The 14,346-nt window shown below is 51.7% G+C and overlaps 1 protein-coding gene across 2 annotated transcripts; it reads right to left on the bottom strand.

Moving 5' to 3' along the window:
• Positions 1-5,255: 5,255 nt before the first annotated feature.
• Positions 5,256-10,995, bottom strand: CITED1 (Cbp/p300 interacting transactivator with ED-rich tail 1). 2 transcript variants are annotated; one of them, XM_022565580.2, is made up of 3 exons: positions 10,569-10,995; positions 6,454-6,578; positions 5,256-5,860 (listed from the first exon to the last, which is right to left on the bottom strand). In XM_022565580.2, the coding sequence occupies exons 1-3, from the start codon at positions 10,993-10,995 to the stop codon at positions 5,333-5,335; spliced, it is 1,080 nt and encodes a 359-aa protein (XP_022421288.1). In that variant the 3' UTR covers positions 5,256-5,332. The 2 variants fall into 2 exon arrangements, with proteins under 2 accessions (XP_022421288.1, XP_089759993.1); XM_089903867.1 differs by lacking the exon at positions 10,569-10,995 and adding an exon at positions 10,032-10,126.
• Between the last annotated feature and the right edge of the window lie 3,351 nt (positions 10,996-14,346).

The following is a 14,346-nucleotide window of genomic DNA, read 5'->3' as shown; positions in this document are numbered from 1 at the left end:
TCCCAGTTCTGGAGTGGGGACTGAGACAGTCCAAAGCTTTGCTGCTGCAAGCAGATCAGACCACCACCTGGAGCTCTGGTTGTGGAGCAGAGCTTAGGTCCCCCAACTAGGTCTCTGTTGGGCTTCTCCTTTCCCAATTCCTGTGTGTGTGTGTGTGTGTGTGTGTGTGTGTGTGTGTGTGTTTGTAGGGGGGGTTGCTGTTGGTGGTTTGCCATTGCAGGCCTCTTTGGCACCCAGTATGTGGAAGATTAAAAAAACAACTGAGGAAACTCACCATATTGTCATTCCTCAAGTCCTGAAGTTTCTAGCCTGCTTTCCTGCTTTCAGAGCCTTTTTGTCATTGTCTGTTGAATAATTTCTAGCATGTACAGTTCTATTTGAAGAAGAGGAACAGAGAAAAGTGAGTCTACATCATCTTGCTCTGGAACCAGAAGTCCCCTAATGTAGTTTTAAAATACATTTCTTTTAGTATGAGTGAATTTGAGCATCTTTTGATAAGTTTTAAAGTCATTTTAATTTCTTTTTCTGTATTTCACTTTGCTATTATTTGCTATTATTTGCTCATTTCTATATTGGGTTGAAGGTCTTTGACGTCTTGCTTTGTAAGAGCTGTTTTCATATTCATTATGAGTTGCATATATTTTCTCAAGCCTATCACTTATCTTTTGATTTTAACTTTTTTTTGTTTCTTTTTTTTTGCCATAAACTTTTTTTTTCGATGTAGGGTTTTGTGTCATTCTTGGAAAGGTCTCCTCATATCAAGATTTTCTTTTTAAATCCCCTCATATTTTCTTCTAGTACTTTTATGCTTTCATTTTTTTTAAAAAATATATTTATTTATTTGGCCATGCCGGGTCTTAGTTGCAGCACGCGGGATCTTCATTGCCGTGTGTGGGGTCTTCCTTGTGGCATGCAAGATCATTTTTTTAGCTGCGGCATGAAGGATCTTTTAGTTGCAGCAACTGGAATCTTTAGTTGTGGCATGCATTATCTTTAGTGGCTGGCATGTAAACCCTTAGCTGTGGCATGTGAGATCTAGTTCCCTGACCAGGGATCAAGCCCGGGCCCCCTGCATTGGGAGCGTGGAGTCTTAGCCACTGGACCACCAGGGAAGTCCCTCATTTTTTATTTTTAAATCTTTGGTCCATCTGGAAATAATTTTGGTGTCCAGTATGAGCTAGTGTATCCAGTCATCCTAAAGCATTTATTGAATAGTTCCTCATTTCCTCTCTACTTTGAAATGCTAACTTAAAAATTGTGGTAAAAGAACACATAAAGGATTGACCATCTTAACCTTTTGTTTTTTGGCTGCACTGTGCAGCTTGCAGGATCTTAGTTCCCCGACTGGGGATCAAACCCGGGCCCACAGCAATGAAAGTGCCAAGTCTTAACCACTGGACTGCCAGGGAATTCCCATCTTAACCACTTTTAAGTGTGTAGTTCAGTAGTGTTATCACATTGTTGTGCAACAGAGTTCTAGAACTTTTTTATCTTACAAAAGTGAACCTCTAGGGACTTCCCTGATGGTGCAGTGGTTAAGAATCCACCTGCCAATGCAGGGGACACAGGTTTGAGCCCTGGCCCGGGAAGGTCCCACATGGCACGGAGCAACTGAGCCCGTGCGCCACAACTACTGGGCCCATATGCCTAGATCCCGTGCTCCGCAACGAGAGAAGCCACTGCAATGAAAAGGCCATGCGCTGCAATGAAGAGTAGCCCCTGCTCGCCACAACTAGAGAAAGCCCTTGCGCAGCAACAAAGACCCAACACAGCCAAAAAAAAAAAAAAAATCAAAAGTGAAGCTCTCTAATCATTGAACAACAACTTCCCATTGAAATGCTACTTTTTCATCATAGACTAATTTCCTGTCTTTGTTATTTTTTGCCTGGACCATTGTAACAGCTTTCTAGCATCACCATAATTCCAATCTTTCATGCACACTGTAGCCTGATTCATTTTCCTCATGCAAGCTCTGACCACAACACTCCTTTATTCAAAATCTTAAGAAGCACTCTTGGATACTGCAATTGAAATTAAGTCCCCCATTTGCAGCAACATGGATGGATCTAGAGATTATTATACTAAGTGAAGTCAGTCAGACAAGGAAAGACAAATATCATATGATATCGCTTATATGTAGAATCTAAAAAAATATGATACAAATGAATGTATATACAAAACAGAAACAGACCCACAGACATAGAAAACAAACTTAAGGTTAACAAAGGGGAAAGGGGTGGGAGGGATAAATTAGGAGTTTGGGATTAACATATACACAGTACTATGTATAAAATGGGTAACCAACAAGGACCTACTGTATAGCACAGGGAACTATACTCAGTATCTTGTAATAACCTATAGGGGAAAAGAATCTGAAAAAGTTACATATGTAACTGAATCACTTTGCTGTACAACTGAAATTAACACATTGTAAATCAACTATATTTCAATAAAATTTTTTAAAAAAGAAATTAAATTCCCCATTGCACTCTTTCATAGCACCTATACCTTTTGTTCCTGTCACTTCTCATGATTTATGGTTTTAATGATCTGCATGATTATTTGACTGTTGTTGATCTCCTTGCTAAACTTCAAGCTTCATGAGAGCAAGGGCAATGTGCTCGTCGCCTATGCCCAGATGCTTTGTGCATGCCTGGTATATAGTAGGTGCTCAGTCCATGTTTGTGGAGTGATACTCCCCTTGCTTGTGGAATAAAGTAGAAGCAACTGCAAGATCTGATCCCAACTTACCTTCTCTCAGCCTTCTGCCCTTCAAGGAAGTCAAGCTGCTGCACTTTCTGTCCTTCCTTGAAAAAGCCATGGGCTTCCTAATGGTTGGTTCTGGTTTACACCATGTCCTGATTTATCTTTTAGTTTGTGCTCTAGTTGTTCCCTGTGCCTGAAGGCCATGCCCTCCCCTCAGTCCCCTAACACAATTGCTGCCTTATGGAAATACAATGTATCCTTCGAGACCATGGCTGTCTCTGCCACTGGACTGTGAGTTCCTTGAGAGCAGGAACAGGGTCCCCCACATTTGTCCCCAGGGAGCAGCACAGCTCCTGGCCTCTAGGAGGCAATCTTGCTTACACATCCTCACCTGCTCCCAGGCTACAAGCTCCTTGTGGGTAGGCAACGTTCCTTACCTGTGTGTATCTGGGAACCTTGCTTCCTAGCCCCTAGGACCTGGCCCAGGGTGAGGCTTGGAGTTGGCTCAGGAATTTCCTGGAGACCTAATGAACGTGCCTGGTCTTGTTGTGAGAGGCCTGAACATGAAATGGTGGGGCAGGGGCAGAGGCTTCCTTGCCTTCCCCCAACTGTACTCTGTGATGTCCGCCCCCCCCATCATGCCCCTTCTCCAGCAACAAACGATTACCACCCTACATGCTCACCCTGCCTCCCCAGATCCCTTAGGACCCCATGTCTTCCTGTTCACAGCCTTAGACGAATCTAACCATACACCTTCAGCAGGATCATTCTAAAAATCAAAGTTGGTTAATTCTTTGCTTTCCTGCAAATTTCCAGAGAGGCTCCACAAGCCACAGGGCTGGTGGTACCAAGGATAAAGGCGTGCTCCCAGCTTGGCCTAGAAGGCCCTTTGAGCCCAGCCTCTTGCAAACTTCTTTCTACTCCCCTCCTCTCACACCCCGTCCCAGCCCTATGACCCTGCTTGCTAAGCTCCAGTTGTGTAGCTAGTACAGACCCTTTCATGAACATGCACTTGTGTAAAGGCACAGAGCAAGGCCAGCTAGGATGCACCACAAACAGATAAATAGTTGCTACCTCAGTGGAGGGCAAGAGGTGATCAGGATTGAGGGAGAGAGCTGGTCAAAGGGTATTTTCGCTTTATCTGTAGAGTTTCTACCTTTCACAAAGAGATTGGATCATGTATTTATTACTTGTGAGATATCAAAACAAACAAATGAACCAGTTCAATACCAGGAAGCTTTCCCCAGACTTCCCAGGCAGATGGAGCTGTTTCCTTTTCTGGGATCGAATAGGACCTTCCGCCTGTGTTATAGGAAATACTGTTTTATTGTAATTTGTTGATGCCTTCCTCCTTCTAGATGGGGGACTCCCTCAATGGTACAAACCTTAATTTATGCTCCTGATACTTAGCAGAGTGCCTGGCCCAGAGCAGATGCTCAGGGAATGCTCAGTTCAATGCTTTGCCTCTTTTGGTGGGCTCCTTCGAAAGCATTTTCCAGGGGACAGGCCCCATGCTAGTCCTGAAAAGCTGATTCGTTTTCACAGTGTCCAAGGAAGAATGTCTCAGGGAGTCTGAAATGTGGGTAGAGGAGTCTCTAGGCTCTTCGGTTGTGTCAATATGAGGACAGGGCTGGATTCCACACCAGCCCCATGCCCCCACCTGCCCCCTTCCACCTCAAGGCTGGGATCCAGTTCAATGCTGCTGTCCTGTCACTTGGCATGCTTCTAAAGCTACTGCCTCCTCAGCAGTTAATCTAAGGGCAACAGATATATCCCCAAATGTTGACCTTGTCGAGCCCAGCTCCGATCTGTGTCTCTAAAATGGAGGCCAGCTCAGAGAAATGGGCTGTCCCCATACAGTGTGGGCCAGAGTTAGGGGACACATGTCCCAGGCATGGAGGTGGGGCTTGAGCAACTGTCTGAAGGACTTGAAGGCATCTAAAATCTCAGTTTAACGGTCTGTAGCTTTTGCAATTTTCCAGAGGAATCTGAGCTCCCAGGTCATAGGATCCTTCTTGGGTCATACTTATTGCCCAAGGGCAAAAAGGCAAGGAGTGGCCTTACTGCATCATCTGGATTGGTTCTAGAGATGGGGTGGGGGTGCCTTTTAGAGTTGGTGAAGCGTGTGCCACGTGGCTAGGGCAACCCTTTAGACTTGGATGCACAAGTGGCCAGGATGCTATAGAAGGGTCTGGATCAGTCTTTCTTCCAAGAATGCTCCCAACCAGCCCCTGTCATCAACCTCGAATAGGACAGTGTTCCTGGGGTCTTAGGGCAGTGAGGCTAGGTACTTGGACTGCTGGAGATATAATGGCAGTGGTGATGGCAGTGGCAGCAGGAATTCAGTGAGGAGCCTCCCCTCCCCACCCCCCGACCCCACCTCCGTCTTCCCCATTCCTCCCATCCAGCCCAGCTCCCTCCCAGCTATCCACCAGCAACCCCACCATGGGTCTCAGGCAACCCCACCATGGGTCTCAGAATTGCTAAAAGAATGTCAGACCATGCCACACCCCATTAGACCTCAATGAAGAGCACCTCCAGTTGGACCATCTCTTGTAAGTAACTTTTATTTTTATTTACAACAGAATTGGTGGCTTTATTCCTCCATCTTTAGGAACAGTTGGCATCAGCAGCCAGATGGAAAGTCTGCAGTGAAGTCAAACTCATTCTGTCCCAGCCACAGCTCCGGAAGCTCATTGGCTCGGTCCAGTCCCAGTTCCACCACCAGTGACATCAGCACCTCCTCATCCACTGGGTCTGAATCGATGATGGCAGAACTCTGGGCACCAGCAGAAGGAGAGAGTGACCCCGCCCCTCCCGCCTGAGCCCCGAAGCCCCAGTTTGGCAGGGGCCCTGCCTCCCCAGGTTGGCCCGGAGTGGCGGCGGCCATCCCATGATACTGGCTATTAAGTTTCTGCAGCTGCATACTGGCCAGCAGGTGAGGGGCGGGGTTCAGGTTGAAGGGTGGGGGTTTAGTGGGAGGGGTGGCAGTAGGAGAGCTTATTGGAGATGGAGATCCCGAGGAACTAGCGGAAGCCCCATTGGCCTTGGTTCCATTCGAGGTTACCCCGGGGTAGTGCAGGATGGCCACTGCTTTGCGATCTTTCACCGCCAGGTTAGAGTAGGCCAGAGAGCTCATCTCTGGGTTGGCATCCTAGAAGACAGAGAAAGGCAGAGTATGGTACCCCTGCTCCAGGCTTTGTTCCTCACCATTCATCAGGCCCAAAAAGTGCTTCGTCAGGGGCTAGTGGTGGGGAAGTAGCAAGAAGGCCCCCTGGAAAGGTAGGCTCCTTTCCTAGCTCGAGTTAGGCTCAAGTATCCTCCTGCCACCTTGGCTCCGAGCACTGTGCTCAGGCCTAAGTCCTCATGCTGGGCACCCGTCATCCTAAATGAGTTCACTGCTTTCGTCTCCGTCCCCCGACTCTGCCTTCAGCTCGCCATTCTACAAATGGGATCTCATTGTCCCTCTTCTCAGCCTCACTTTAATCCATTGAGACAATGGAGCAGTTTTTTTCCAATTCTGCTTCTCTGCTCCATTCTCTGCCATCTTTCAATACCCCTAGTGGGTTCAAAGTGACCATGTTTAAGTAGAAGCTATTTTCATTCTCTCCCAAGAAAGCCCTGCTGTCTCCAGTCTGCTAAAGGACACCAGATACCCCAGCCAGGAGGGCCTACCACATGGCCCCGGCCCTGGCCCGGTTGTCTTTCCGGCTCCAGTGTCTCCGACTGTAAAATGGCAAAAGTTACCTCCTTCATAGGTGAGGTGCCACCCTTGACATCAAGTGCAGGCCTCGACATAGTTGGCATTTCAGAGCCTTGGCAGAAGTTGGACAAATTGGTGGGAGGTGATGCTGCCAGCTGGAGCTGTTGTGCTGTATGTGAGGGAGAAGAGGTAATAAGGGCAAAGGCTTTATTGACCAAGCAGGTACTAGCAAAGCCCAAAGCTGGGCCACTCCACACAGCTACAAGGCAAGGATGGTGACAGGTTAGACCCAAGACCAGAGACCACCTGAGCAGAGGGAGGAGATCCAGTTGGAACTTTTGCCTGAGGCAGGAAAGGTGCTAGATTTGGCCAGGTGCTGCCCAGACAGCCAGCTACCCACATCACCAAGAGGGGACACATATGACTGTTTCCTCATGCCAGTGATGTCAGAGCCCCAAGTGGGGTGCACTCTTCCTGATTCTGAGGACAGCAATGTCCCTGAGTAAGTAGCACACTGTCTCAAAGGGCCACAGGCATTCAGATTGGAGGCATTTAGGCCTCCACCAGAACTGGGAGAAATAGGAAGGAGTCAGGGCGAGGAAGACCTAGAAAGCTGGGGGCTGCTACCCAGAGAAGGAATAGGTCCCCAAAGCAAATGTCATGGGGCTCCAAAGTCCTGCCTCAGCCATGGTTTTGTGTGAGAGAAGCTGGGATGATCAGGGTAGTCTGGGGGCTCTGAAGTAGTCAGAGAGCAGCTAGGGATGTCTCAATTTCCTCCACACCACAAGCCCCCTCCAAGACAGACCTGGCAGCAGCACTTGGTTTTCCCAGGACACCTGCTCTGAGCCCAGACACACTCATCTGTAGTGACAGGTGGGCATAATTCTTCCCAGAGGGAAACTGAGGTACAGACGTTCAACAGCTTTCCCATCAGGTGGCAGTGGCTATGGGAGCAGGAGCCAGCGCTCCTGTGCCCACATGCCTCATCTGACCGCTGGCCAAATCATCATACCTAGAATGATTCAAATGGCTCCTGAAGAAATGATCCCCTAGGTCAAATGCCAAAGGGATAAGATAAGGGGATGAAGGGAAAAGAATCTCCCCAAACCAGAAAATAATAATAATAAACAATCTCTGAAGACTCTAAAGTTATTTTCCCAGAAGCTTTTTTTTTAAAAGCCCCATATAGTCTAGCCTTCATGATGAATTAGAGATGTAGAATTTCATATTTATGAATACCTCCTGGCCCAAAGAATCTTCAGCATCTTAAAAAGTCTCTAATCTTTCCAACAAGGCTAGAATTCTCTGTGACACCTCCCTCCCCCAGTGGTCATTAAGAATCTGCTCAGACCCTTCTAGAAAGTGGGCACTTACTACCCCTCTTTATCATCTCTGCACCGCTTACTTGTAGGGGAGGGAGGCAAGAAAAATAGAAAAAGGAAGGGGGGCAGAAAACACGAGAAAACAATCGGTTGCTGGGTCCGCCACCACTGCTTGATTGGAGCCCTGTTTCTCCTCTGAGGCAACCAGAGAATATTTCAAGCCAGTGATTACAAGACAAGGAATCTAATCCATGTCCTCTTCAAGAGCCCAGCACCTTCAGTATCAAGCAATTTTCATGTCCTAAGAAAAATGTCGGGAGGGGGGTGGCTGTCCATCCTTTCCTGTTCCTATCCAGCCTTTCTTCTTTCTTTATGCTACCAAGTACCCGAATGTGCATAAGAAAAAAAAAAAAACAGCAGCAACAACAGAAAGAAACAGAAAGAGGAGGAAAAAAAGAAAAAGGAAAAAAGAGAGAGAGAGTGCAAGAGAAAAGTATCTCTGTTCTGATATCAGTTCCTGGGGAAGACCATTTTACCACGTCTCCCCCTTCAGGCTGTGAGCTCCCCTAGGCAGGACCCTGTTTCCATTCAGATCTGTTGCCTCCCATCGCCGCCTCCCCCTCCACCAGCCCCGACCCCCGGCCTGGGTCTGTGCTCCATAGGCGCTCAGTAAGTGTTGTTGTATCCGTCTGAAGAGGCAACCGCATCTCGATCGGAATCCTTGCCCCTGCTTCCCCGATTTTGTCTCCCCTCTGCCACCCAGCCCATTCGAAGGCAAAACGTGGCAGCACAGAAACGTCCCAGCTCTCTCTCCAAGCCTCGAGCCGACCACTGCGAAACAGCTGCGAGAGACGGCTGGGCAACCCAGAGCAACAAGTGCCTCCTCTCCTGCGGGTGCCTCGCGGGCCCGGGCCACCAGTTCCCGGTCCCGCAGCCCGCCCTCCTTCACAGACCGTCCCGTGGGCCGGCAGCCCCCTACCGCCTAGATGAGGGTGGGAAAGGGAGAGGAAGAAGAGAGAAGGGAGAGGCAGGTAGGGGGGTCGCGTCTTTGACCTGTTGGGGGACCAAAAGTTAAAATGGCACCAACCGGATGGCTCCATCTCGATTGCTATTTTCTCACTCAGGAGAAATTTAAAAATCCAAACAGTACTGCGGCTTGGCTTGGATGCGCTCTAACCAGACCAGTCAGTTTCGCCACCTGAAAACTAAAGGCCCGTTGTTTGCGGACAGCTCGGCCGCCCTCCTCGCCACATCCCAGGTGGAGCCGCCGGAGCTGGGGGCGGCCGGGAGCATCCCTGCACGGTGGACCGCGAGCACCCAGGCCGCCAGGGCCCCGAGCGTCCGATCCCGCGAGTGCCGTATCAGGAACCGATCGTGGAGACAGGATAGACAGGCGGGGAGGGGCCCGGGGTCTCGGCGTCCCCGGCGAGTTTGGGGCCCCGCGGTGCTACCGCGCGCGGGGGCGCACTCCGGCGCCGGCTGCGGCCACTCCCGCGCCTCACCAACACTTACTGAGCGCCCGCAGAGCACCCGACGCGGCCGCGGGCTGAGCCTACCCCCTAGCCAAGTCGCCTGTGGTCAGTGCTATCACTCCGCTACGAGAAGAGTGAGAGGCTCGGAGAGGTTCGGTAACTTGCCCAAGGTCACAGCGCTAGAAAGTGGCGGAGCCGGGATTCGCAGCCAGGTCTGTCTGCCTCCAAGTCCGGCGCTTGGCGAGGCAGGGACTCCGTGCGCGGCCCGGCCCCGCCGCCGGCGTTTATAGGCAGAGGGGTGTGTGCGTGTGTGTGCGTGTGTGTGGGGGGGCGTGAGTGTGGGGGAGAGCAGAGGTCGACCAGGCAGTAGAGGCAAGTTGCCCAAATTCTCTAACTTCCATCCCTCAATTCCGCTGAACTCGGTCCGAAAAGCCCCTCTCGCCTTCAGACCCCGAAGGAAACCTGAGCTTTGTGCAGCCCCAGAGCCGGAGCGTCCACATGCGGTCCGGGCGATTAGCAAAGTCGGTGGAAGCCAAGCTGGAGAAAGCGCGGGCGCGGGGAGAAAAGGTGCTGCTGTCTCCCCAGGAGAAGCGGGCGCTCGGCCCGGCCGGCCGGCAGGCGGGCGCGCTTGCGAGCGAGCCGGTTCGCTGGCTGGCGGGCGGGCGGGCGGCGGCCCCTCCGCCCCCCCAGCAGAGCAGCTTTCAAACAGAAAACAAGTCCCCCAAAGACCCCCGGCCCGCCCGGCCCCCGCCCGCTCCCTGCGCCCGCTCCGCTGGAGTCCCCGGCCCAGCCGCCCAGCCCACCGCCCTACCGGGCGGCCCGGCTTACCTCCGCGAAGCCGCCTGCCCTGGAGAGAGGGAAGCGCGGAGCCTGGTGAGCCGCGGGCGCAGCGGCGGAGCCCCCAGCCCCTGGCACGCACGCCGCCACCGCCGCCGCGAGCCGGTCGCGCTCAGTGCCACCCGACCCCGGGGCGCCTGGGAAAAGCCCGCACCACCGCGCCGCCGCCGCACCTCACCGTGCCGCGCCAAGCAGCCCCGGCCCGCGCCCGTGCCCGCCCGCCCGCCCGCAGCTTCGGCGCCTGACTCCGGGGCGGTGGCGGTGGCGGTGGCGGTAGCAGCCACCGCGCTCCCTTCCTGGCGCGGGGGAACCGGGTCTCAAGCCCCCATTGCCGCCCGGAGAGCCCTGACGCACACGCACACGGGAGCAGGCTGGCCTCGGCTAGGAATCCCAGGAAGGACAGACCCTTTTCCCCCTTTTTCTCTCCCCCCTCCCAATTTCCACGTCTTTATAACCGGCTTAGGGCATTATTAGCACATGTCCTGGCTCGTGGGCGAGTTGGTGGCAAAATCTGAACTGGATACTCACCGAGGGCCAGAGCGGGTGCTGCGCCTTCCTCAGCCCTCTTCCTCCTCGCCAGGAACGACCCTTCTCCGGCGGGCTGTGGGCGGGCAGCCGGGCGGAGCGAGCCTCTTCTCGGCAGCTCAGCGGTGCCCCTTCTGCAGCTGTGCCGCTGGGAACATTTTATAGCGGCGGCTGGCGTGTGTGGCCCTTTAAAGGCGCTCGAGCTGGTGCAGTCACCGCGGATCGTGTGAAAGCGAAGGGCCGGCTGGGGAACGGAGTCCGAGCGGCTCCGCGGGTCCGGCGGCGCCGGGGACCGGCCACGGCTCCCGGGGTGCGGCTGGCGGGCCCAGGCCGTGGTCGCCCCGAGCCCCGAGCCCCCGGCCGACGCCTGCGCTTCTAAAGCGGGCGGGAGCCCGGGCCCCGGGCACAGTCTCTCCCCACCGCCCTGCATGGACTTGCCCAATAAATTCCACTTAGTAATTTCGCTGAGGCGAGGGAGAGCTGTTAGTGTCTGTTTTCTGACCTAAATCTAGAGGGTGGTCAGAGCGGGATTCAGGGGGTTGGGGGGAGAGCTATGGGCTCAGGAAATGACCTGGGGGAGGAGGACGAACAAGGGACGGGGTCCAAGGGGCACGATTTGGGTTTTCTGCAGGGCTTTCTCGGAGTCTGTCTGCTCCCTTTGGGCTGCACCATCTCCCTGGTTGAAGGGCCGAGGCTGGGGGTCCCTTTCCCCTTAAAGTCGCCAGATTCCAGGCAGAGCTTCTTGGAGGGCCTATCCGTCCCGCAGCGGTGGCTTCCTTCGAAGACCTGAGCTGGGATTGGGTTCAAGGGATTCTCTCTTGTGGTTATCCAGGGCTGAAGGAGACTGGCGGGTTGCGACGTGGAGATAAGTCACGGATCGTGGGGCCAGGTGCAGCTCACGAGGCACAGCCGAAAGGCCAAGAGCAGGCAGCAGGGTATGAAGAGCTTGCCCCGGGGCTCGCGGGGACTCCTCCTGCGTTCCCAGTATGCCAGGTTATTTTATTATCATTATATAATCATTCCAGGTAATAAGAATAACATTTTGCATTAGGAGCACATCTTTCTCGGATGTTATCTTACAAATCTCTTCGGAAAAGAGGTCCGGGTCTTCTCCTTCATTTCAGTCATGCTCCTCCTGGCCAACAAGCTCCCATCTCGCCTCTTACAGGAAGGCCACCAGGACTACCCTTCTACCAAACTCTCTTTTCTTGGCCCCTTTCAGCAATAACTACTCAGTTTACAGTGTTTATAAAACATGCTCTTTTTTAAAAGTCCTGATGTTAAGAAAAAAGGGGGGAGGGAATGTCATGAAGTCATTTTCACTGTGTATGTGTTCTGTCTTCTTAATTGGATTTGAAGACCTAAAGGTCTTTTCCTTTTCTTCTTTCTTTCCCACTTTTTCTCTTCTTTTCTTTCTTTCTTATTCTTTTTCTTTAGTACCCCAAAGTGCCCTGCATTTGCTCTTTGAACAAAGTTCTGTTTGTTGATGGACTGACCGGCTTACTGACGTAAAGATGAGGAGCAAACAGAGGGACAGATCAAGGCCCTTCCTCGACGCCTGGAGGAAGCTGGGGCCAGTGCTCTGGACGCCAGGTAAACCCATTCCCCAGCCCCCAAAGCTATCTTGCCTGTCTCCCTTCCTTCCCCTCACCCTGCCTCAACACAAACCCCAGTAACAATCACATCCCACACACCATCCTTGCACTTTCTCACTTTGCACAAAGATTGTAGGTCGTGCCCAGTTTCCTTCTGATAAAAGGCGGGATCTATCGGGACCCTAAAACCCTACAAAGTTTGCTTGTGAAATACACCCTCAAGCCATCTTGGTGTTTGCCTGACGTGAGCGACCCCGGGCTTTCGAATTGTGTTTTGCTAATTTGGACCTCCGACCTACCCTCCCCCTCAGCCCCCGCTCGGGAGAGGGTCTGGAAACCGCGACAGCGTCTCTGCGGAAGGCTCCGGATCCGGGAGGTGGCGGATCCGCCCTCCATCTATTGGATGGCTCCCAGGCCAATTGTTAGAAAGAGGCATATGTTCATCTCGGCTTCTGGAGTGTCTCCGGAGCAGTTGCTCAACAGCCAGCCCCCTCCCCCATCCGGACCATTGAAGGGCAGAAAAAGGAGCGCCCTCCGCCACATTTCTCTTTGCCCACATGCCAGAAAGGGTCTCCCCACTGGTAACTTCCTGTCATCTCCACTGTCCGCCTCCTTGGGAGCAGGAAAGAGAGGGGCTACGAGCACTCAGCTTTGGAGCACAAAAGCCACCCTTTTCCTTTGGGGGGCAGATGGAAGGGGAGGTTAGTCTCAGAGGCAGGGAGAGAGCAAAGGAGACATTTGCATTTCTCTGCAAATATGCCCTGGATCACTGACTTCCCAGTCGGTTCCAGCAGAGCTCAGAGCTCTCCGCTGAACTCTTATCTCTAACTTGGCAACTAGACTGCGAGCTCGCAAACGAAGGAGAGGACAGGGATGATCACCCAGCAAGAACCTTCTGTGCTCCAGCATTGGACCTGGCATGTTCCCAACCATCATCTCACTTAATTCCCACGCCCTGTGAGGTAGGGTTTACCAAAGGTGAAAAGGAGTCCCAGAGATTGTTCAAGTTCACACAGCCAGGAGGTCCGGTGTTTGAATCCAGGTTAGGCTGACTGTAGAGTCCTCACCCTCACCCCTGCACCTTGCTGCCTGGGAGGGTAAGGGGGCATCTAAACTGTGGTCAAGAGTACAGGTTCAGGGGTCAGTCCTCCTGGGTTTAAATCCCTACTCTGCCATTTACTAGCTCTGTGATCTTAAGCCAAATGGCTTCATTCTTCAGGCCTCAGTTTTCCCATCTGTTAAATGGGGATTATAATGGGAGCAACTCCGTGGGCTTGTTGCAAGGATCAAAGGAAAAGCTTGGGTTGATGCCTGCTGTGTAGTAAGTGGTCCACAAATGCTGTGCCTTCTGATTCTTTTCCTTTTGCCTCCTAGTCCTGCCTCAGCTTACACACTTCAGGTTCAATAATACTTGCTGACTGATTAATTTAAAAACCAGGCTGTGAGGGGATGAAGCAGGTCTATAAACTCAAGAAGGGGAGAAAGAGGAAAATGCAGGTTTGTTCTCAAAATCCCACCTTCCAGAACCAAGGGCTGTCTGAGCCTTATGATGGGAGCAAATTAGGGAGCAAAAAAAGACCATGACTTTTTACAGGACAGCCCGTATGCATACAGAGTGGTCTCTAGAAACATATACAATAAGTGTGTAGAAAAGTTAAAAAGCACACATTGCCACGTGGCTTGCAGGATCTCAGTTCAAACCCCGACCAGGGATCAAACCCTGGACAACAGCAGTGAAAGGCTGGAGTCCTAACCACTAGGCCACCAGGGATCTCCCATAAAAGCACAGGTCTTTGTTTAAGAATGTTTGGAGCAGAATTGTTTGTAATAGTGAAAAATGGAAAGCAATTTAAATGTCCATGGTGAAGGAGCGGCCCTTGGTACCTTGATACTAAAAAACATTGTTTTTAAATCCTGATTTCAAAAACTCTTTTATTCATGGGAAAATGTTCACAACAAAATATTAACTAAAAAAAAGACACAGGGTACAAAGTTGCATAAATATGATGCCAAGTTGCAAAGGGCACAAGGAGCAGAAAATTAAGTACTCACTGTTTCCAACCATGTATGAATATGGGTAATGAAGCAATGGTCAGGAAAACAACAGTGTCAGGCGGGTGGTAGGATTGTGAGGCATTTTTTTTTCTCTTTTCTCTGTTATGCAATATGATTATATTATTCTTATA

Source organism: Delphinapterus leucas, chromosome X, assembly GCF_059928025.1.
Source record: "Delphinapterus leucas isolate spDelLeu-1000000601 "Yukka" chromosome X, BTC_Dleu_Yukka2, whole genome shotgun sequence".
NCBI classification, from domain to species: Eukaryota; Metazoa; Chordata; class Mammalia; order Artiodactyla; family Monodontidae; genus Delphinapterus; species Delphinapterus leucas.
The sequence above is the reverse complement of the archived record's forward strand: the minus strand, read 5'-3'. Positions and strand labels throughout refer to the sequence as shown.

Bases quoted from the DNA above. Each gene is read 5' to 3' on its own strand.
- CITED1 (XM_022565580.2), bottom strand. From the start codon at position 10,995: ATGCAGGGCGGTGGGGAGAGACTGTGCCCGGGGCCCGGGCTCCCGCCC. The intron at 6,579-10,568 runs GTGAGTATCCAG...CCTCACATACAG, and splicing joins AGCACCCGCTCTGGCCCTCG to CACAACAGCTCCAGCTGGCA. The intron at 5,861-6,453 runs GTAACTTTTGCC...TCTGTCTTCTAG, and splicing joins GCACCTCACCTATGAAGGAG to GATGCCAACCCAGAGATGAG.